The sequence below is a fragment of the Podarcis vaucheri genome (genome assembly GCF_965113315.1).
Source record: "Podarcis vaucheri genome assembly, chromosome: 1".
Classification (NCBI taxonomy): domain Eukaryota; kingdom Metazoa; phylum Chordata; class Lepidosauria; order Squamata; family Lacertidae; genus Podarcis; species Podarcis vaucheri.
In genome coordinates, this window is record NC_138759.1 from 68,348,244 (window position 1) to 68,372,184 (window position 23,941).

At 41.3% G+C, this 23,941-nt stretch overlaps 1 protein-coding gene across 1 annotated transcript in view; it reads left to right on the top strand.

The window, feature by feature from the left end:
- Positions 1-23,941, top strand: part of SPON1 (spondin 1) — a 280,598-nt gene that overhangs the window by 84,353 nt on the left and 172,304 nt on the right. The window contains exons 4-6 of the mRNA XM_082214277.1: positions 7,531-7,604; positions 10,605-10,727; positions 22,210-22,358. Of these exons, the coding sequence (XP_082070403.1) occupies positions 7,531-7,604; positions 10,605-10,727; positions 22,210-22,358 (346 nt within the window). The remainder of the gene's footprint in view (positions 1-7,530; positions 7,605-10,604; positions 10,728-22,209; positions 22,359-23,941) is intronic.

A 23,941-nucleotide genomic window follows, 5' to 3' on the forward strand; every position in this document is an offset into this window, starting at 1 on the left:
AGACGTATTCTTGGACTCCCAGCTGTGATCAAATATGAAACAATGTGTGCAGAAATAGGCATACACACAATGGAATACTGGGCCTGGTCCATCTCAATAAAGTACTGGTTACGCTGCCACTTTCGCTGCTCTCCATCAAGCCTGCTCGCTGATTTGCTCGAAGACTCTTATAAATCAAGATGGTACCAATACCTTGAAAAAAAGATTGAATCTTTAGGCATCGTGCTGGAGCCCCTGTACAATTCTAATGAGCAATACATTTTCCATAATATCCTAACTAGACTAAAGGATGTCGAGAGACAAAATATTATGGCAGCTGTAAACAAAATTTGCTCCCCCATATTCTACGATTTAAACATCTTAGATAGCAGAGCCAATTACGTCACCAAATTAATAATCCCAGCCCAACGTAGAGCTTTTATGCTGGCCCGGTTGAATGTTTTTCCCTCAGCATTTGTCTGGGGAAGATATCAAAACATCCCAAGAAACAAGAGACTCTGCAGATGTTCTATGAATGTTCCGGACACTGTAGAGCATATTCTCTTTCATTGCCCATTGTACAGTACGCTCCGCCAACGCGTGCTGTCCCCTCTTTTGGATGGCCTGGAACCCCAACAAGGTGAATGTGTGGGATTCTGCCTATCCGACGTTGACCAAAGGGTAACGGCGGGGGTAGCTGAGTTTTTGGTAGCAGCCCTCCAAAGAGCAGGTTAACAAGGAAAATCACTGATTTTATACGTATATATATATATATGTATGTAGCCAACCGCTACTTTTTATATATACTTCAAGTTGCTTATATGTTATTCTCTCTTTTATGGTTTTATCTGTATAATGCCTAATAAAGGTTTGATTTCACTCACACGCTTCTCAGCAAGCAGCTGGGAGGGTTAGGGACAAGTGACTCGTGCTTCCTTTCCACAAATCTGTGCGGGTCCATCACTTGTCTATCCAGAATTTTTAAATTCCTGCGCAATTGAAAATGAAATGTCTTCTGTGGATGGCAGAATACTGGTAATAAATGGACCAATCTCACTGTCCAGGTTTCCAGCACTCCTTGGCCTCCTCTTTTGGGACCGTGGCAGACTGATTGATTTAAAATTAATATTTATCCTCGTGAACCATCAGATAGAGAACAGAGAGATTTTTTGAGCACAGTACAAACACAGACACATATTTAATTAGATTTTTTTTCAAGAAGCTTCTTTGTTTCATTATATATGATGGTCAAGATCCTGCTTTGAAGTGAGTGGAATTACATCTATGACCCATAGCAGAAATCAAACTGGGGCTGATATTCTATGCTGTCGTCCCCCCCCCCCTTCCATCTAAAGTTTGCTTGTGCTATTATGGATTATTCAAACTGCCGTGAAGCTTGAGTTCACATTAGGTGCCGCAGAATAGGGTTTGGAATGAGACCTCGCCAAATGTTTGCATTGTCTCAGCTATACCCAGAAGAGAGTTCTGAAAGACATTCACTCAAATAGCTACTGAAATACTTGCCTTCAGCAGTTGACTGAAGGGAGAACCTTTGTCCTGGCCTTTATCACTCATAGCTTTTCTCAAGCAATGTTTGCAAGAATTATGCATTTGCCCAAAGGAATGGTCTGAAACGAGCCTCAACCCTCCCTGAAAATGATGCCATGATTTCAGAAAGGAACCATACTCTGGAATTTTATATAAATGGGATATCACATATATCAAGCTTGGATAGCTCAGTTGGTAGAGCATGAGACTCAATCTCAGGGTTGTGGGTTCAAGCCCCATGTTGGGCAAAAGAGCCCTGCATTGCAGGGGGTGGACTAGGCGACTCCTGTGGTTCCTTCCAACTCTACAATTCTATGAACCTATGAAACACCACTGTGACTATGCTGAAAAAGTTGCACTACCTTAAAGAGTTGCTAATACAACTGAATAAAGCAAGAGCTTGTAAGTACAAAATCTTGCTAGGACAAAGAGAATAGAAATCTTGCCATTATTCAACCCCTAATCACCTCTCATTGTTTTTTAGATATCTTAATTGTCTTGTTTTAGTATTGGCATGGTTGCTGCCTTGGGCTCCCTTGGAGGAAGATGCAACATATAAATTTAAGAAATAAATACAGAAATAAAGCAATCAATTTTGAGAAATGCAGTGTGGGGAGAGAGTGCCAATTTTGATAAGCAGCTGAAGTAGTTCAATATATTACAAATTTTGCAAAAGTGATCATGCTTAATGGACATGTAACATTTAACTAGTTCTTATAACAAACTAGTATTATTATTATCATCAACACCATCCTCGTCCCATTCATATAATAAAATCATTGTAATTGTTGTTGTGTTTTTAACTGTTGTTAAGGTTGCATTTTAAATTGTGGCTTGCCCTGAGACCTTAGTAAATCAAAATGAAAATAACAATAGTAGCATATGAGGCAATAGGTTAGTGATTGGTAAAAGATGGACTTGCCTAAGGCAGAGGTGACATTTGAATTTGGGGTCTTGTGGCCCAGTGTCTTTAGTACCATGCTATGCTGGCCAGATATTCACAGGATACAAAGCTGAATTTTCACCTCTGATACCTTCTTTGTATCCAGTGAACTGTAGTCAACAACAGGATTTCTTTGCAAACATGCTGTGAGATCCCAATCCCTAACAAGGCCGGCATTCAAAATTCCATTGCCTTCACCCTTGACCTCTTCTGCTGACAGCATCTGATTAATTCTAGGTTATTTCTGTAATTACCAACTCTTGACCTTTTCTGCCCATTAAACATTTAAAGTGTAAAGCAGCATCTTTGGGTTTGATGCTTTTCATCAGGAAAACCTGCTCCTTGCTATGTCATTCTTTCTTCCCCATTTCCCCCACAGATCTCTGTCCTTGCCTTCGAGATGTAAAACCTAGCCACCTCTTCGTAGTATCTCGATAGCGTGCAGCAAACTCACAGGATGTTGGTAGTGGAGAATAGCTCTGTGTATGAAAACAAAATGTGACAAATAAAGTGGTCCTCAGATACATAGCAAAGGGGATACAAACTGAAAGGTTAAAAGCCTGTATCATCTTCTGCCGCAGCTGCCTGAAACGTTAGGAGGAAGACAGTGAAACGTTTAGAGGAGCAGCATATAGTTTTGTTTTGTTTTTTTTACATAAACAAGGAAAAGTACATATACTGTCTCCACTTTTAATTCATACAATCTTTTTTGAACAGTTTACATTCCATATGAGACACTATTGTGATAGACTTTGGGGAAGGGGAGAAAGAAAGGGAGGCAGAGGGTTGGGGGTGATGATCTTTTAATTATACTGCATAGTGTTTGTGCAGGACTTTCCTGTCTACGTCTCATGTGTAGGTCCTTTGTTTATATAGTTACAGTGGTACCTTGGGTTAAGAACTTAATTCGTTCTGGAGGTACGTTCTTAACCTGAAATTGTTCTTAACCTGAGGTACCACTTTAGCTAATGGAGCCTCCCACTGCTGCCGCGTGATTTCTGTTCTCATCCTGAGGTAAAGTTCTTAACCTGAGGTACTATTTCTGGGTTAGCGGAGTCTGTAACCTGAAGCGTCTGTAACCTGAAGCGTTTGTAACCCAAGGTACCACTGTATTTGTTTTTAGTGGTGTCGTGAGAGATTGGAGGATCCAGGGTTCGGTTGGATGTGCTTGATTAGGTGCGGTATGGTTTGTTGTATGTCTGGGGTGGTGGCTGTTGTGTCAGGTTAGCTATATAGTTGCTCTTATTTGTTTGTTTGTTTGTTTGTTTGTTTGTTGCTTTCATTTCTCCAAGGAGCTCAAGATGGTATACATGGTTTCCCCCATCTGAATTAATCCCCACAACAATCCTGTGAGGTGGTTGTTGTTGCTGTTGTTGGCATCTGCCTGTCTCGGGTGACAGTGGAAGAGCACACCTTCGGGCTGAAGTCAAACAGTAGTAGAGTTACAGCATCTGCTGTGGCTGTAGAGAATGATACAGGAGAGACATGTTTTATTGCAGGTGGGGCGTATGAAGGCATCCAGTTTTGCTGCTACAGGTGCGCCATGGCGTTTCTTCTCTCTGCGCTGCTCCCAGCGGTCATTTCTCCTCTGGTCACTGCTGTGGATACATGACCTGACTGTCTGTCTCCAGGCACTGTGATCATCTGCGAGGGATTCCCTTGCGGTGGGGTTAAAGTTGCCAGCCTTCGTGCCACTTTTGTAGACATCTTTGTAATGCCGTGTTGGTCTGCCAACAAGCCTAGTGTCTGAATCCTGCTACCCTCAGGTCATTGGGGATCATAGAATCATAGAGTTGGAAGAGACCACAAGGGCCATCGAGTCCAACCCCCTGCCAAGCAGGAAACACCATCAGAGCACTCCTGACATATGGTTGTCAAGCCTCTGCTTAAAGACCTCCAAAGTAGGAGACTCCACCACACTCCTTGGCAGCAAATTCCACTGTCGAACAGCTCTTACTGTCAGGAAGTTCTTCCTAATGTTTAGGTGGAATCTTCTTTCTTGTAGTTTGGATCCATTGCTCCATGTCCACTTCTCTGGAGCAGCAGAAAACAACCTTTCTCCCTCCTCTATGTGACATCCTTTTATATATTTGAACATGGCTATCATATCACCCCTTAACCTCCTCTTCTCCAGGCTAAACATGCCCAGCTCCCTTAGCCGTTCCTCATAAGGCATCGTTTCCAGGCCTTTGACCATTTTGGTTGCCATCCTCTGGACACGTTCCTGCCATCTTCCTTTTTGTGCATGCGGCCAAACCAGTGCAGATGTCATTAAGACAGGAGTGTGAACTCGCTGGGAATGTGGGCTTAGGACAGCACAACTTTGCATGAGACTCTATCTGGCCATGTGATGTCCACAATCTTTCTGATACAGCACAGGCATTGAGGTGTCACTCCTGGCAGGTGTAAGTTGTTCACGACTCGCTTACATAAAGCATCCTGCTCAACATGCAAATCTGGTTGACTTTCATCTTGGTATTGGTCATTAGCATCACATTCTCCTAAACCCATTCTGGAGAGGTGAGCCGTTGCCATAGCTGCCATGTCAATATGTTTTGTCTTATTTCTGTCTGCTGCCTTGCCTACTAAATCCACCAGGTGGCCCCATGTTTAAAAGGGACCTCCTTTCCAAAGAAGAGAAGAATGAAGAATCACCAACCCACCACAATCTTGGAATAAAATATACTGGCCATAATCCAATGAAGCATTTCATGAATGTGTACAAGCACACATGTGTATAAATAACTTACTTATTTTTAAAATAGTAGCTGCTTCTACTTCCTGGGCTTTTAAATTTGCAAGACTTTAAACAACAGTCTTTCATTTCTCACTCTCTCTTGATAATTTGAAGATTAATGGTAATGGTAGAAACAGGCAGCAAAAAGTCAAATGAGAACAGCCCAAGATTGAGTAAGAAAGAGAGAAACAATAACCCCGTAAGCTTCCATGCTGTTATCTGAAAAACATACTTGGCTCTTGTGTGGCCACAGCTATTAAGATTCAGGTCACATCCAGATGATCTTCTTACTGGGCATTCATCCTGATTTGTTTGAACGGAGGTTAGACAACACTAGCTATTTATTGAGCATTCATTCTTCTTTGTTTGCATGACACGGCACCAAGCAAGTGTTAACCCACATTTTCCATTTCATTTTCCTATCGCTTTCCTTATCGTACACACACACACACACACACACACACGGGATCTTTGGGGGAAATGGGCTTGTAGTGCACGGCCTTCAAATCAACTTTAATTGTGCAACCTGAATTTGCCAGTATGTGATTGAAAATAGCAACAGTCTCAAAGCACCCTTAGAGCAAGATTTCCATGTTGTCTTGACCTGCGGAAACCTTGCTAGTGCAGCAAAAAGGAAAAACCAGGGGTGCCAGAGGAATTGCATGCTGTGGCTTATTTTAATTCTCTTGTGTGTTGCTCTGGAACAGGGTGGAGGGATGCAAAATGTACAGATTTCATTTGAATTAGGAAAAAATGAACATTGTAGAAGAAGAAAATTACAGCTGCTACATTTTAAAAAGTCAACTAACTGTTAGTCAGGAACATTTTAACATTGCACTTTATAAAAATGAAACATTGGAAGGAAGTTTCACCTGATTTGTTCTGGAGATTTCATTTTTAGAAGTCTTTCTGCGACCATGTGGTCTTGGCCAGTGTGGGATCAAAGCAGCGACTTTGGCATTTGCAACAGAGTACAAAGAGCACTGGTGTCAATGAAATTTTGAGGACCAAGGAGTGATAGGCAGTGCACTTTTGAATCTTTCCTTGCACTTACTTCTGTTCCATTTTTGTGCCTTCCGTATTCTTCAGCTTCAGTGAACTTTGCAAAATGAGTGTCTGATCTTTCTGAGATGCTAGATTCACCAATTTAAGGCTGCCCAAAGTTAGAGGCAAACACAAAATATAAGCAGTATATTTGGCAGATTTTTCTTTCAAAGTTACACAATCCAGGTTTGCAGAATCCCTTTCCTTTCTCTTTTGGGTTCCTTGTTGTCGTTGGTGGTTTTGTTTCACGAACTCCAGGAAGAGCCAGGTAACTTCAGCACCACATAGGGTTGCCAAGTTGGGAACTTGGAAAACTGGTTTTACCTTTCATTTTCCCATGTGAATAGATGATGAACTAGTGCTGTTGAGAGGCGCTGAGAGTAAAAGGGGCATGTTAATAGTAGTAGGCAATGAACAGAAGAAGTCAACATAGAACTACTAAAAAAAGCAAATGTGTAAATAATCCCCTTCTTAGAGTTGGGGAGCAGAGGAAGAGTGGCTTACCTAAGGTCCCCTAGCATGACTTAGGGTGAGACCAAGGAACTGCTACTGATTCATTGCTAAACCTCTTACTATTAGCTAATGCTGTACTTGCTCTTGTTAGACTTTTGTTATGATGGATAGGTAGGGCATGAAAAAGCATCTTACAGATTTAGTTGGATTCTGACAGAGGAGGAAGAAAGATGAAAAACTGACACCTTGTCTTAGAAATTGCAATCTTAGTCAGTATGTTCCAACTGATATTTCCCACTTTTGATGTATCTGATGGACTAATTAAATGTATGTTCCTGTGTTTTTTGCTTACTCTAAGCATCCCTTAAGACCTGTCATCCCTCAAGAACTTCAGTGTGGTGACCTCCAGAAATTTTTGGACTCCAATTCTCAGCAACCCCAGCCAACATGGTCAATAACCAGAGATTATGAGAGCTGGACTCCAACAGTATCTGGAGGGCAGCACATTGTCTCCTTCTGTTCAAGATGGATTGAGCTATCTCTGACAGTCTCAACCAATAGCATGGCTCATTGAGGGTGGGGGATGCCAGCTCATGAACCTTATTTCCCAAAAAACTTAGTGCGGATCAGAGGTGATTTACTATTGTTAATAGGGCTGCCGTACATCCAGATTATCAGGATTTTTGTTTTAAAAAGCTCAACAACATTCGGGGTGTCCTGGTTTTTACTTTTTGAAATATGGCAACCCTAGTATTAAGGGGAGGTGGAAATGTTATCTGCTGCGTCTGCACATTTTCTGAACACATTGTTTCCATCTCTCAAACAGGGCAAGCATCGTACAAAAGCGAATTATCTATTTTCAAGATGAGGGATCGCTTACCAAGAGGCTGTGTGAACAAGGTATGAGACACATTCATTTGCTTCTCACCTGTTGATTTGATCTTCCAGAGTAACTTATCAAAAACACAAGTCTGGCATATGTTAGCTATCTCTTTCTGTTGGTTAGGGTGGGCACAGGTTAGTTGAAATTAAGCTGCTTTAAGTCCTATTGGTTTGGAGATTCTCTTTTTGTAATCAGCAAGTAGGCCTCACATCTCACCTGTGTAGGTTTGGTCTTCCTTGCTATTCATGTGAAAGGTTTGCTGAATGCTCATTGAGATAATTTCAAGGTTGCAAACCTAGTCATGCTTCCAAATTGTTCATCCACACAATTCAGAACTGAATAGCAAAAACATCCATGCCTACACAAATGAGCACTGTGCTTCACTCAGTCAGTGGGTGCAAATATGTTGGGTTCAAGGTCTGTTAGGCTTAGAGCAAAATTCATTTCTAGGATGCCGGCAAAGGAAAACAGGCTAACTTAACAAGACCAGAAGATGGCCTTGAGGCTGAAATTAATTTATAAGGAAAAATGGGACCTGCTTTGGAGTAAACATAATTAAGTTTCGGCTTGAGCAGGCTGATCCTACACAAATGCCAATATTATGCTGGAATAATGTAGTCACATGAATCTCAGCAGAAAAACAGTGAGCAAAACAAATACCAGTAGAAGTTAGAAATGACATAGAAAAAATAACAGAAACTCCCATTGCACTTGCTGTCACCACCAATCAGTAGCATTCTGCACAGACATTATCCCCACATTATCCATGCATGGAAGCCAGCAACATATGACAACCACAGTGATACCATGATAATGTCCCTAAACCCCACCTGTACACCATGGGGCCTTTTGAGCTGATTTTCCACTTTTGCACCTGCCCAGCCAACATTGTTGGCAAGGCCTGAAAGCCATTTGCACCAAATGAAACTGTGTAAATTAGAGCATTTTTAAAAGAAAAATATAAGTGGTCAAAAGACGGGTTGCAATTTTCCATCTAATTATGACATAAATAGCCTGAAGACTGGGCATTCCTGAACTGTTCATCTGCTTATTTTACATGTAAGGAGCTGCTTGATAGTCACATAATACATGCTTCATGCCAGGAAACGGACCAGGCTTTAGCTGCTTCTGGCACCAGCCACCAAGCTGCCGAAGCTTAAGCAGATTTAAAGGGCTGTGTAGCCCAGCTTTGATCTACGTAGATCCTAAGCATATTCTTGGAAGGAAGACCTGTTGCATTCAGGGTAACCTGTAAATTCAGTGGGTTTAGGATCACACCAACAGCCTCAACAGAACCCTATCCAACTGCCTCTGGGTACAAGTATCAATTGCAGAATTGTATTATATGAGCTACTGTTCCACACTAATTTCTAAGATCACACATGAACTCAATGGAGCTGCTACGGTCTCAGACATTACACTGGAAGCACATGCATGGAATTCCCATTAATGTAATGCCCTTCACCATGTCATCTTTATGCACAGTGGTGTATGGGAACCAGTTCAAAGTGGTGCCTGGTGGCTCTGCCCCCAGTATTATCATGCCAGCAATCTCCGCTTTCTGACATCTATACGTTTGGTGTGCTATATGTACGGTCGCCATGTGGAATTTCTAAGAAAAGAGTACAGGGGAATATTGGCAGGAAACTTTCCCTTCTTGTCCAAGGATGTACTTTAACAGAAAGTAATGATTTCTTCAAACCCTCTTTCATGATGTTTTCAGCTGAGAAGACACTTGTGCTTAGAAGTGCTGCAAAATGCCCACCCTTCTGGAGCGTAACTGCTTTTAAAATTACATCCTAGTTGCATAAATTTTATGCAGAAGTCTTCCAGAGAATGATTCCCAGACCTCCTTGGAAAAGAATGGTAATTTCTTGGTGCAGCAATGCAAAGATAATTGCTAGAAGATGATCTTACTCCTGCCCCTTTCATCCCACCAATTTGGAAACACCGCCACATTTAAGAGAATGCCAAGAGGGCCTGGCCTTCATCTTTTTCCCTAGGCCCACGGATTAGGATAATCTGGCCTTGACTTTGATAGGCTTTTTAAAATTCAAAACAATATACACTGAAGTGTGTGCTGTAAGATGCTTAATTGAATTTTATAAATATGGCATATTTGACACTGGCCAGGCTTTTCACTTTCTTAGTCCATTTAGAAATGCAGATTGTGTTCAATTTCAAACAGCTCTTTATGCTGTGAATGGTGAATGTGTTCAATGAAGTCACTGGAGCAGGTTACGTAAATGAAATTGAGACATCTGTTTCGTGTTCTTGAATACAGAAAAAATCGAAAAGAGTGTTAAAAGCAAAAAGGGCATGTCAAGAATTTAAAGTACATTCCGGTTGTTTCTGGAATAGGGAAGCTGTTTGCATTTAAACAGGTTGCAGTACTCCTTTTTTACAGCAGTGTTATTAAATATTAGAACAAATGCCTTGGAGTATATACTATCATTCATTTGTAATACCAGAAAAAGTTGGCAAGTCAATAGGGGTGTTCACGCATTACATTCAGCAGCTGCACAAATGAACATTCTTTCACACTTGTATGTCTTTAGAGACAGCTTTTACTTGTGTTAATTGGAACATGTGAACAAACATGTTCACATGTTCCAATGAGGGTGCAATGGAACTATTTGATTCAAGCAAACTGAAATTGTAGCTTCTGTATGTGTTTGGAAATAGTGTGTTAACACATGCCCCCATGGATTTGTCATAAGCTGCCCAAAGAACGGGGCATCACCATTGGATTGGAATGGTCCAGGTGTTATTCTATCTTGGTGCATGGTTTTGTATTCGTAGAAATTATGATAAAATCAAGAAGGAATTATTCAGCAAATGTGACTTTAACTGAAGCTCAATGTATAGTGCTAACTTTATGTGCAAAAATCTAAACTTCCCAGCCCATGTGCATCTTGTGGGTTGATTTATTTGTAATTTTAACAAAACATATTCAAATGCTGCACCTTCAAAATCACCCATACAGTAAAATAAGGGCCTCTCTTGCTTCCTTTTAGATTCAGCCATGAATGGTGTCACCGATAAACCAATCTTAGACTGTTGTGCCTGTGGAACTGCTAAATATAGGCTTACGTTTTATGGTAACTGGTCGGAGAAGTCGCATCCAAAAGATTACCCACGTGAGTGTGCTGTATTGTATTGTATTATTTTTCTTACTGTACCCCAACCTTCCCCAACCCTTCAGGAGTTTTGAATTGCAACTTTCATCAGCCCCAGCCAAATGGCCAATGGTGAAGCATGATATTAGTAGTCAAAAACATATAGAAAGTAACAGGTGAGGGAGGTTTTTGTGGGCCATCCCCTGCTGTCTCTTAGAGGGCTTTCTTTATGTTCAGATATTGCACATGCACAGAGGGCCAGTCTGCAGCGAACATCCAATCCAACATACTAGATTTTTCAACTTTTTCAGTAGATACTGGATCATGATATTTTAGCCATCCTCATCACTAGTGAAGGTTGTTGTTGGCATCTGTCTGTCTCAAGAGACAATGGAGTGCACCTCCGGGGTTGAAGTCAAACCACTGGGTTTAGCAGCAATGAAGTGACCTTCCCAGGGCGCAAGCCTGGGCAGTGTGTATGGAGGTCCTGGGCTGTCCAGATGACAAGACCCCCCTTTTGGCCTTGCTGATGTGGTCCAAAGGAAAGCAGAGCAATACATTTGGCACCAGCTTGGCTGCAGCAGTTGCTGGAAGGAGGCAGACAAGGTACCATCCAAGCATCCAGATTTGTGAAGGGTTTGCTCCTTAGGCTTTGTTTCTCTGCAAGGCAGCGGAGGTTTAGGATCAGAGTTTTCCTTCTCCTCGATGAGCTACTTTCCCAGGTTGATGGGCCCTATGTGCCCCACACTTCTCTCAATACCACATGCAGTAGGTGCCTTCTTGACCGTTGGACCCACTATTGGTCTTGTCTGCTCAATCCACCTGAGTGTGGTTTTGCATGCAGGGGATAGACAAGTCCCTAATTCACTGGTTTGAGACCCATCGGCTACCCTCCCCTGGTCTAGCTGGGCAGTCAAAGCTATTTCCCAAAGTGTGGTCACAGTGGCAGTCTGATAGTTCAGAGTGGAGTGCAAGGTGGGGACTAAAGATGGACTAACTATCCCAGAAGGAACATGACACATCCCCAACCAGTGGCACTACCTATCCCCTAACACCCCATACACCCCTCGCTAGTGCAACCCCATAGGAAAAACAGTAAGATTAAATATAGACTCAAACCATGTTGCAAAAGTTTTACATTTTTGAATCGGTGCACGAAGTGGATCGAACCCCGATTTGCAGTGATTCAAAATCACCTGGACCTTTGAAGCACCTCTGGATCTCAGCTCTATTCTTTTCAATACTGATACATTTTCCACAAATACAGTTAACATACATCTGATTCCTGACATTTGGAGAAAAACAGTCAGGTGGTGTTTGCAGTAGGTGGTGGCAGAGGTGGGCAGAGCTGAACCGCTGTTCTGGCTTCCCAGTGATGTGTGTTGCTGCTGGTTACAAGAGGGTGTGGTGAGATACAACATCATGGACATTGAATTGGCTCACTGTGCCCAGCTCCCCACTGCCTTGCCCCTCCCTCTCCTGGTAACTGACAGTGTTGGGGAGTCAGGTCAGCAACGCAGCCCTGCTGCGCCCCCCCCGTTGCTTCTGGCTGTTGCCCACAGCTCTCTATGTTGGAATCCTCAGATGCACAGCCGAGTTCTTGGATCCAGGTGAAATCCAGAGAATATATGAACAAATGCATGTAGATACCAGAGTCCTTCCATTTTATATTTCTTTGCTCAATATATTTAGACTTTCCTTTCAGATCTCACGTTTGATCTTTAAATATTGGCTTCACACCGATGACAATGAAGACAAGTAAATGACCTGGAAGTTTGAGTCACATTTATTTTCTCTTTAATAAAGATCACACAATGGCCAACATATTACCAAAGTTTAAGGGCTTTGTGTATAATTTTATTTTCTAATATTGCTGTGTCCCTGTGCAGCTAGCTGGCATTGATGCAGCCAGAACTTTGTCTACATATCAATTGTTATTTGATATAGTCTACATAGATTTTTGTCTCAACTTTATTAAGTTGAATGCTGCCTAGTTCAGATATAGAACTGTGCACGTTAATAAAAGAGTTTATATTGACATATTAAAATTTGTGGCTTGAATTTGTGGCTGTAAAGCTGAGATTGTGGAACAAATTAAAATGGTTGGCAAGTTTCACAGCTGAGATTCTATAGGATTGTAGACGTAGAAGACATCTGAGACATGGCATTTATCAAGTTTATGGGTCTTTTGGCTTATGTCAAAGAATTGTATACTTAGATGAAGTTATTTTTCTACCTCATTGGCACTTTTTCTTAATTATGTGGACTGGGTTCCTTGCTTTGTTTACTCGGTTCTTAAGATAATGAATAAATATGAGTTGTTCTTAAGCATAAAACTAGTGTTACAATTGATATTTCAATCTGGTCACCTAACAGTCCCTTGGGTAGTGGGTTAAAAGAAAGACAGTGAAGTAAAATGCTTGTAATGATGTAGTACATTAAAAATTAAACAGCTATTAAGCAGCTATTAAAATTGCTTGATGTGAGGACATGTGGTACGCAAGTAGTATTTTTGTTTAATTATGCTTGCCAAGGTACATATTCAAATGAGTGTCTCGGACTCTGATCACGTCTTAGTTTCTGGCAGTGCCATTTTTCTTGAAAAAGAACTCACCACAAACATCTTCCCCATTCTCTTAGAATGGCAATGGCTCCCACCTGAGAGGTGCTGGAACTTGAGTTCTGGCAAGTTCCAGCTGGGGGGGGAAAGCTCCGGTTTCTGGGGAGAAATATATACCAATGAGACTTCACCAGCATAGCTAAAAGAAAGTAAATCAGCTTGTGCCACATTTTCTTCTTCCTGCAGCCAGCCAATCTGAAAAGTAATTTTCAGTCAGGTGGTCAAGAAGATACAACAAGGTACATCACTTTGAGTGTGTGTGCTTTGTAAATTTAGATATATATATCTATATCTATATCTCTCTCTCTCTCTCTCTCTATATATATATATATATATATATGAGGGAAGGCATAGGTGAACTGATTGTGAGGCACCGAGAGCTCGAGGGTTGTCATGTCCCAGGAATCAGACTTCATTTGGGGGTGATGGAGTGTACTGGCCTTAGGGGATTATGTCGGCAACCGTGGGTGCCAGAGCCAACAAATTTGGCAAAGGGTATACATGGGCCCACTGGGTATACATGGGCCCACTGGGACGCGGGTGGCGCTGTGGGTTAAACCACAGAGCCTAGGACTTGCTGATCAGAAGGTTGGCGGTTCGAATCCCCACGACGGGGTGAGCTCCCGTTATTCAGTCCCTGCTCCTGCCAACCTAGCAGTTCAAAAGCACATCAAAGTGCAGGTAGATAAATAGGTACCACTCTGGCGGGAAGGTAAACGGCGTTTCCGTGCGCTGCTCTGGTTCGCCAAAAGCGGCTTAGTCATGCTGGCCACATGACCCGGAAGCTGTATGCCGGCTCCCTCGGCCAATAAAGCGAGATGAGCACCACAACCCCAGAGTCGGTCACAACTGGACCTAATGGTCAGGGGTCCCTTTACCTTTCCTTTTATACATGGGCCCAAGCTTCAAATTGGGTTGCAGTACAGCTGAACTTTTTCAAAAATTTTAAGTACCGGTAGATGTCGTAAATGAAACTTACTTCTAAATATGGGATCATGTACTCATGATCGCAACTCAACACCTTGGTCAAAAGGAAATTATATGTTAGCCAATTCAATTGACATGGCCAGAGCTAATGAACTTAGATGTTTGCTTAAATGTAGGAGGTGGCAGCCCCAGAGTTCCCCAGCTAGCCTGGGTTTCACTCTCTCACAGCCCACCCTATCCTATAGGACGCTGTGTGAACAGATTGCATAGAATTATATGCCATTTTGTACACTTTGATGCTCTATTGCCATGTCAGACAATAACTGAAATCAATGCGGCTTACTGTGAAATAAGCATGTGTATAAACTGGCTGAAAGTCAGCCGAGAGCCTGGCTTTCTGATAGTACAAACATCTGGAATCCTGTGGAGAACAAGGAATAGCTTTTTGGGTTCATTTATGGGGAACATGGGTTCCCAAGTATTACCAGCCAGGATGCCCCATTATCATCTGGAATCCTCCCCTTTTGAAAATTGAGTGGTATACAAGCAGCTTACCTCACAGGATAAACAAGCTATCCATTTCCTAGCACTTTGTACACTTAAGAGCAGTCCAAGTGATAAATAAGAATGTAGCGATCACGATAATTTTTGCTCAGCTGTCAGGTAATAAGTTCAGGATTAAATATTGTTAAGCTTTATGGTAGTGATATAAAACAGACCAGAAAGAGCATTCGTTCTTCTTTACTTGCCTGCATTCCTGTGCGGCCTCACCTCATAAATATGAACGTTTTAAAGTCCTGGTACTTTAGCAGCAAGAATTATTCTCTTTGCTTTATTGTCATCCAGAAATGTGATATTTGCCGCTGATTTTGACACTAATGGAGACAGCACTAACCCCTGCAGAACAACCAACATCAAATTGTAACTATAAATTCCTGGGAGGCCAGAAAGCTTTTCCACCCGCCTACATACCCTGGATTTTAAAAATGAAAAGTACCTGTCAAAATTGCTGTTTATTATGCAGAGGCTCTGAAACTATTAAATGAAACAAAACCTTATTCAATCTGGACTGTGGAGAACTGTAGAGTGTTTGCCATTATGGTACAGCAGAAATGCCCATAAATATGTTCCTTGCTGGACAGTTCCTATAAATCTGTTAAATTTTAGAATTGTTTATCAAATTATATTTCACTTGCTATGTTAATCTAAGAAGATTTCTCATACTGAGCATCTGGTAGAACTGTTGGTTAAAAATACTTAATGCTGTCATTTATTAATTTCCAGTCACTCCTTGAAAAGATGAAAGTTGTTAAGTCCATACCACATAGTTCTGGAGTTTCTAAGGAACAATCTTTTATGCCTATTGAAAATAAGCTTTGACTAAAAGTGCTGGCTTTATTAGATTTCTATGGAAATAAAAAGCTTTAAAGAGAGCTCAGCTTTCCCTTTGCCCTGAGAGCATTAATATTACTAGCTTATAAATAAGATACCAGCACTTAAGCTTGCTGATGATGTCTCCCTCTGAGTTAGTTGCAAACTTTTATTTACTAGTTTGTCATCCAAAGTGCACTTTAATCCAGATCTAATTTTTTAAGGTCTGTTCTTGGCAGTATCCAAAACACACTTCTAAACCAAACGCCTGAAAACACTTGAGACTTGAAATAACAAAACACAGCTTTGAGTGCAGCTGAATCATTTATTAGAAGGCATAGCTGGCAGCCTGGGGGTGTAGCTTCAGTTTGTGCTCTGGAAAATCTTCCTAATAGTGTGTTTTGTTTCAGTTGCATTGGTGTTTAGCAGCAAAGCGTTTAAAAAGTTTTAATACACTATATACTGGTCTGGAAATAAGGGCTCATGCACACGTCCACTTGTCCCACCACTTTCCCCTGGGGAAAGCCCCTTTTTATCTGCTGTTTACTGCTGAATCATAACAAACAGCAATCCGTTTTTCTGCAGATGGATATTTGTTCTGATTCAACTGTAAACAAATGAAAGACAGCTCAGCTTCGTGCTTGCTAGGCATGGGACAAGTGGAAGTTTGGATGAGCCCCAAGTCTGATTACATCAATGGAATATAATAACAAGCAGAAAACAAAAGTTTGTGTCTGACTCCTAAGTGTATTTGGTAGAGAGTAGAATCTATTGAACTCAATGGTATTTACTCCAAATGAGTAAACATGCCGCATTCCGTCTATGTCCGGGAAATTCTAGGTGTATGGCAGCCCGAGACTTTTAAGAGAGATTCAGACTAGAGATTGCTTTTATTACTGTTTCTTCATTTTTGTGAGGGATTATTTTGCTTGCTGCATACCTTGTAAAATGCAAATAGCATAGTTGGTGTAGAATATTAGTAAAGAGAATGAGTTATGAGCTTGATAGCCATTGCCTTCCTTTGATCATATGTGCTCCCAGACACTGTGGAAAATGGTCGTATTTCAAATGTTTTCCCCTTACGTAATATTGCAGTGAAGATATTGGCCTATTTCAGTTGTCTACTGAATGAGCTTCAGTCCAAAGAACTGAGCTGCAAACAGTACAGGTACACTGAAATGCTATGCCAGCCATGAATTCATAAGATTTGGTTATTATGTGTGAAACCTGATCTTAGACAGAATACGGCAGTCGGAAACAGTGTCGGGGCGGAAATCACTTTAATTTCATTAAAAATAGCTCAGAAACTAAAAAAAGGGAAGAAGTTCAACAACAACTTTTGTGTCTGGATTTTTGCTTTTTGAAATATGGCAACCCTATAGTCCTATCCATCAGACAATATGAAAAATGTTTGTTGTGGTTTCTTCAGCCACCCTTTGGACACTTGGTAATTGTAACTTACAAGGGTATTGCAGAGCAGGGTGGGGCAAGATCAGGGAAGCCAACTGGTCACTCTCAACTAATATAGCCACCACAGTCATGCTCCACTATTCCACCCACTCCTGCTATTCATCTCCAAAAGGAGTCAGGGATGCTTTGTAGTTCTTTTGTAAGAAAGCAGGCGACAAAAAGGCAGGGATGAAACATCTTGAAGTGCTTAGAAAATGAAGCTTTTTTGCTTAACAAAGCTTCATTTGCATTTTAGGAGCTGCTTTTTGGGGAGGGCGGCAGGTAGTCTATGTCTACCTTTGTCACTGTTTCCAATCAACTTGGGGTGGGGTGGCTGAATGTAAACAAGCTAGCATTCTAATTGACATGTCTAGCATCTTCTGTGGATTTATGCTAACTGGGCCTATGATTATTAAAATAAACCTCAAATACACTTTTTGATGTTTAAAACCCAAACCATAATGCCTATTAAATTTTGCCAAGATTTTGCCAAAGTACACCTCTACATTCCATGTGAATTTCATGCCAATATCTCAAAAAACAAACAAACAAAAAAGCTGGTGCCAGGGCAGTAAAGACATTTTAAAATGCTCACAATCCAAAAGTGCCTAGCATACCCCTTGACCCATTTCTCTGAAATTCTCTAGGCTTCATTTTCACAGAAGCTACTTGCAAATTGTATCCAGTTCTGTTAAAAATGTAGATGTTTCAGTTCCACTGTGATTTGTCCACTTAAATCTGCAGGGGATGATAACAAAGCTTTGTTTAAGAAATGAAGTGGGAATGAAATGACATGAGCCAACAGTGTGGCGCGGCAGCTAAAAAAGCCAATGCAATTCTGGGCTGCATCAATAGGAGTATAGCATCTAGATCAAGGGAAGTAATAGTGCCACTGTATTCTGCTCTGGTCAGACCTCACCTGGAGTACTGTGTCCAGTTCTGGGCACCACAATTCAAGAAGGACACTGACAAACTGGAACGTGTCCAGAGGAGGGCAACCAAAATGGTCAAAGGTCTGGAAACGATGCCTTATGAGGAACGGCTAAGGGAGCTGGGCATGTTTAGCCTGGAGAAGAGGAGGTTAAGGGGTGATATGATAGCCATGTTCAAATATATAAAAGGATGTCATATAGAGGAGGGAGAAAGGTTGTTTTCTGCTGCTCCAGAGAAGCGAACACGGAGCAATGGATCCAAACTACAAGAAAGAAGATTCCACCTAAACATTAGGAAGAACTTCCTGACAGTAAGAGGTGTTTGACAGTGGAATTTGCTGCCAAGGAGTGTGGTGGAGTCTCCTTTTTGGGAGGTCTTTAAGCAGAGGCTTGACAACCATATGTCAGGGGTGCTCTGATGGTGTTTCCTGCTTGGCAGGGGGTTGGACTCGATGGCCCTTGTGGTCTATTCCAACTCTATGATTCCATGATTCTATGATTCTATGAAATGAAACAACAAAAGGAAGCAATTCCCAAAGCAAAGCATCAAATACGAACCGCGTGTGTGTGTGTGTGTGTGTGTGTGTGTGTATTATTCAACTCACATAGGAATATTATTCAACTAAGTTACACTCAAAATAGACCTACACTGGATATCACAGATGTGCTTGTTTTTTAAGTCATGAATCATAGGGGGTGTGTGGCAATCATTTTATTTGCTTGCTATATATTTCCCAGTAGTTTTTCCTAATGAAGCTTAAAATTGGATCTTCATTCCCTTTCCGATCTATTGGGGCATGTTTCTCTCCTCTTTTGCCTCCATACTGTCTTTCACCTTCAGCTGTTTCAGTTTGCCTGCCCTTCATTTGTTCTGCACAAACATTTCTGTTTTTCTTCTCCATTGTTTCACCCAACACAGTTATTCTAGTCTGCACAATTTCCACATACCTTCTCCTCCCATAACTCTTTCTGGTTCCTCATTCCAATAATGCAGGAAACATATTCTGTTCTCTCCATTTATTTCAGATATTCGTTTCTCGTTTGCCTTCTTCATGCTGAAACTTTTTGGCCCAGTTTTTGAGCGGATGGAACATTTGTTTCTGGCACCAGGCCTGCAGGGACCGTAAAACAGCTGCTAAACACTAATAGCACTATGTTGCTTTGTAGCTGCTGGTCCAAGTGGAAGGAGCAAGCAGCTCAGCAACATAAGGCTGTACTCCCCAGCCACCCCCAAGCTACTATGCACAGTCTAGTGACAGGCAAGCAAGGAGGCAGCAGGATGACCTGCAGGGCATCCAAATTCTCAGGGCAAGTTTGTCTAGTCTTATGTTTTCTGACAATCCATGTACCATGTTAGCTTCCTCAAGGCTTGTATCACGTGTGACCCACAACGCCAAGCACAGTTTTCTAGCTGTGACAGAAGGTAGGCCTTTTTACCTCATAAATTATCATGGATATTCCTTAGTCAAAACATCAGAAGTCAGCTGAAGAACGTAGAATAGATATTCCGCCCCAGCCGCAACCCAAAGTTCTCTGCATACAGAACTTCCAGTGAGCTCTTCCATCTCAACTTACTGAAGTGTCAGGAGAATAAACATCAGGTGGTAACCCAAGATAGGACCTTCTAAGAGGGGGTGTCCTGATTCTGCCATGTCCCCTGGAAGTATCACTGGTGCCAATGTTCTTCTTATGCTGTCATTAGACAAAGATTGCCTGTTCATTAATGGGGCATTAGCTGCTTCTGCAATTGGGAGCCATAGGAGACTCCACGAGTGCTTGTATGGCTGATGACTTTTGTTTTTATCCACTTCTAATTGCTGGTTTGTTTTTTTTAGTATTTTTAATTAAAGATTTCTTGCTTTACAAAAGTATGTGCAATGTCTTTTTTCAAGTTACATTTTCTACAGATCAGTTCCATTTGTTGAGACATTAGTGTTACATTAGGAAGAGAAGGGGAAAAGAGGTGGAGGTGGCCATGATGAGTGTGTGTGTGTGTGTGTGTGTGTGTCAGATGGCGATGTTTCTATTTTACTTAATGTATATGTGAGGTTTTATGTCAGCATCACTTGTGCGGGTTCTCTTTGCTATTTGCTTTTGTTCCTTTGGTGGTGAGAGAGATTGGGGTTGGCCTAGGGTGTGGTTGTTTGTTTGCGATTGGCAGTGGTGAATTTTGTTTTCATGTGTGAGTGGGGTGGGTGGGTGTTTTTGAATCAGGTTAGCCATATTGATTTGTATGCTGTTGGTGGATTCTTGTCGTCGTCTTGTTGGGCTGTGTGCTGTTTTGTTTTTTAAAGTACAATGTGTCCTGCCCTGGTATCATCTAAGAAAGGGAAAACTGAAGTATAGATGTAATAAAGAAAGAAAGAAAGAAAGAATAACCTCTATGTCTGCATCTGAATTAGTTTGGTTTTCTAAAGGCGACCTAATGTTGCCTTCATTTTATTTGCATTGATTGTGTTTCACGTTAGTTATTGACAAATTAATTTTAATCTTTGTTTTAGTTTTACCTCATCTTTGATTTTACATTAATTTCAATGGAGAGCCACTGCTGCCTGTAACACTGATGCTTTCCATCCAAATGGCATGCATTTTGTAGCCTTAATTATCAGATCTACCATATTTCATATAGATTGGTGAAAGAGTACCCACCTTATAGGCAGTTAAAAAGACGCACACCCCATAAGTTTCTCAGTGATTTAAGTGGGAGACCCAGTGAAATTTCTCCTGCTTGTAACTATTTCAGTTCAGATGTTGGGAAATTTGTAGGCAATCTGTTTCCATCTCTGTGCAACAGGCCTGCCAAACTGCAGACAGATTAGACAAAAGCTTCACTATTTGATTATTGGAGACTTCTTGCAGACATTGAACCGACGTTTCTTTGCTTCAGATGAGACACTTGACATGCTATGTCAGTTTCACAAGTCTTTCAACTCTATACAGAGAAATGCATCAGTATACAATACACTGCAGTGCCTCTTTTCAACTTTAGGAATGTATCCATTTGTAAAACTGTGCCTCCTAAGTAAAACAAATGCAAGAAATTAAAATGAAGGTGAGAAACTAAAGTAAAGGGACTTGCATTAGTTTCTTACATTGAAACTAATGTGAAACTAATATGAGAACTATATACTAACAGTGAGCTCATTCTCCAAAACGACACAATTATCATGCAGAGAAGAGGTATCAGCAGACTTGGGGGAATGGTGTAGTGTGTAGAAGTAGGAAAAATGCAGTGTTGTGAGTTTAGAGGGGCAGTCTGGGTGGTATTCTTGGGTCCCTTCCCCCTCCAGGACTCCTGTATCCAGGAAGGGTTAGGATGTAGTAGAGGACACTCCTGAACTGGGTCATGGACGTTTCCTTGTAAGAAAAATGGCCTTAGCTGACCACTTAAGTGTTCTCATCAGCTTATCAAAAAGTGAGCTAAGTTGCAATAGCTAAAACTAGGTGATGGTGCTCTCCAGGAAGTCGGGGAGACATTTTCCCACTCCTCTCACCTGGCTGGATGATACAGCATCCTAGGACAAAGAACAATAGGCCAAAGGGAGCTGGATATGGGAGAGCTGTGTGAGACAGTTGTACTGATGCTAGAAGCTGGAGGGACAGAGACTTGTCTGCTCTGTGCTGGATCCAAAGCTGGATTTGGGGTTCTCCTGGTAAGCAAATGGGGAAGCAAGTTTTGTTGGAGTGCTAACACTAGGAGCCCCTCCATGTGATACTCAGTTTGTATATATGTGTAAATAAAACCATATATCCTCAAGACCCAACAGTCTCTGTTGGCCTTCATTCCAAGGAAACTGGACCCTGGGTAATGAAGTAGAATCTCTTACTGAGATTGCATTTGAGGGCAGGGGGAGCCCTGAGAGGGGAAACTACCAAGAACAGTCCAATGATGACACAACTTGCTTGGTTGGCATGGAATACTAACAGACTGTGAGGGAGAAATGGAAAGTTGCGGGGAAGAAGAGAAATGCATTGGAGTATCCTGGAAAGGGCATCTCTATCTGTCTGGAATACTGAACACTATAGCTGAAGAGAGCCTTCAGAATGGAGCCCTGTAAATGGAAATGAGACAATAGAAGATAATCTTATATGCTTTCTGTGGCAACATCTCACTTTAGCTCCCACAGAAGGCAAACGGCATTTCATTGTAGGACAATCTTCTCTAAAGCTACTTATTGTATTATTTTATCTTCTTTGGTTAAAGGGCGAGCTAACCACTGGTCTGCGATCATTGGTGGGTCTCATTCAAAGAACTACGTACTTTGGGAATATGGAGGATATGCAAGTGAAGGAGTTAAGCAAGTTGCAGAGCTTGGGTCACCAGTAAAAATGGAAGAAGAAATTCGGCAGCAGGTAATTGTCATTTAATTTATTAAAACAAAGAAAATCGTTTAAAAATGTATAGTTGCCAGGAGCTGAAAATGTGAATCAGGCTTGAAAGATCTTGCTACTATTAGGCTTCACTATTTTAGCAAACCTTAACAAAGTCAATTAAAGTTTTCCTGGCTAATGATTTTAAGATTTAGCCCTGTGACTGAATATTCAGTAAAGAGCGTCTTCTGATTCACTCATTGACTTTACTTATAGCTTTGACTTAGGACTGTTCTGTACATGTGTGCATTTTTGCAGATCAATGTGCAAATGATCTGCAGCATCTGCATATCATACACAGGGAGAATAAAGTATGGCATGTGAATTACTGCACTTACACCATCCCAGATTGGGGGGGGGAGTGTCAATTTTATGGGTGAAAATGAAAAGTGCGGTAGTAGATGGTGTCTGACTTCTGGGAATAGGTGTCAAATAAAGCTAGGCTTATACAAACTAAGGTTTGAAAAATCAGTGGTGCAATCCTGAACTCTCACTTGCCATTTTTGTATAAGTAACACGTAAAATATTAAGTACAGAAGAGTGACCGTAATTAAAGATAGCTAATTCATCTTCTGGGGCCTGTGCATTTAGTAGGGAAATGAGATCCCACTCTTACTGGAATCAGTGTCTTTGCTTGTATTTGTTGCCTTCCCTGAAACTTAACCAGTGAGTCTGTTATCTATTGCAAGTGTACAGAAAATAGCAGCATGAATGAAGGGACTATGGGACTTGCAGTTGTTTTTAAAGAGACCATGGTTTGTATCCAGTGCTCCACATGTGTAGTTCCAGTGGCACAACAGGGCTTCTATTTCCTCTCCTCCAACAGTGTCCCCCCACATCTGCTCTGCAGGTGTCTCCCAGACAGCAGGAGGAGTGGACTGAAGGGGACAGGAAAGGAAGAAAAAGCACAGGGAAGTCCATTGTGGCAATAGAGCTACAGTTTAGGATTTGGCCTCTTTTCTCAGTCCCTCAAATATGAAGTCCTAAAGTTTTAATAGAGAAATATTGGTGTCACATATAAAGTCCCACAGAGTGGCTGTATCAGAGAAAACACTGGGAAAGGCAGTTTTCTTTTTTAAAACTTTTAACATACTGGGCATGTCCTGCTTTTAAAAAATGTTAAATCGTGAATATAAGATAGTATAATATAGATTGTTGTGATTCTGGAAGTCTCTGCTCTAGTGCCTAATACATCATTTGAAATGAAGCTGGTAAGTTTTTGCTGGCTAAATAGCTGGCTATTAATTTTTGCTTCGATATTGGATTGCTGCCTATAATTTCATGGAATTATTGCGAAATAATTAAAATAGGAGTTATGCTCACTCTCACATGAACCTTGATATAGCTAACTTCTCACTTAGAAACCTACTGCACTTTGTCCCTCTAACCTCTTACTGAAGTGTTTTCTAAAATTATCTGACAACACCATTAGATATTTGTTCACCTGCTTAATTCCTATCTCAAAAAAAAATTTTTTTGAAAGAGGCTTAAGAGAAAAGGGCTTTGATTAAGCTAATATTGTTAATATACCTAGCTAACGTGATACGATGAACATGTAGCAAAGT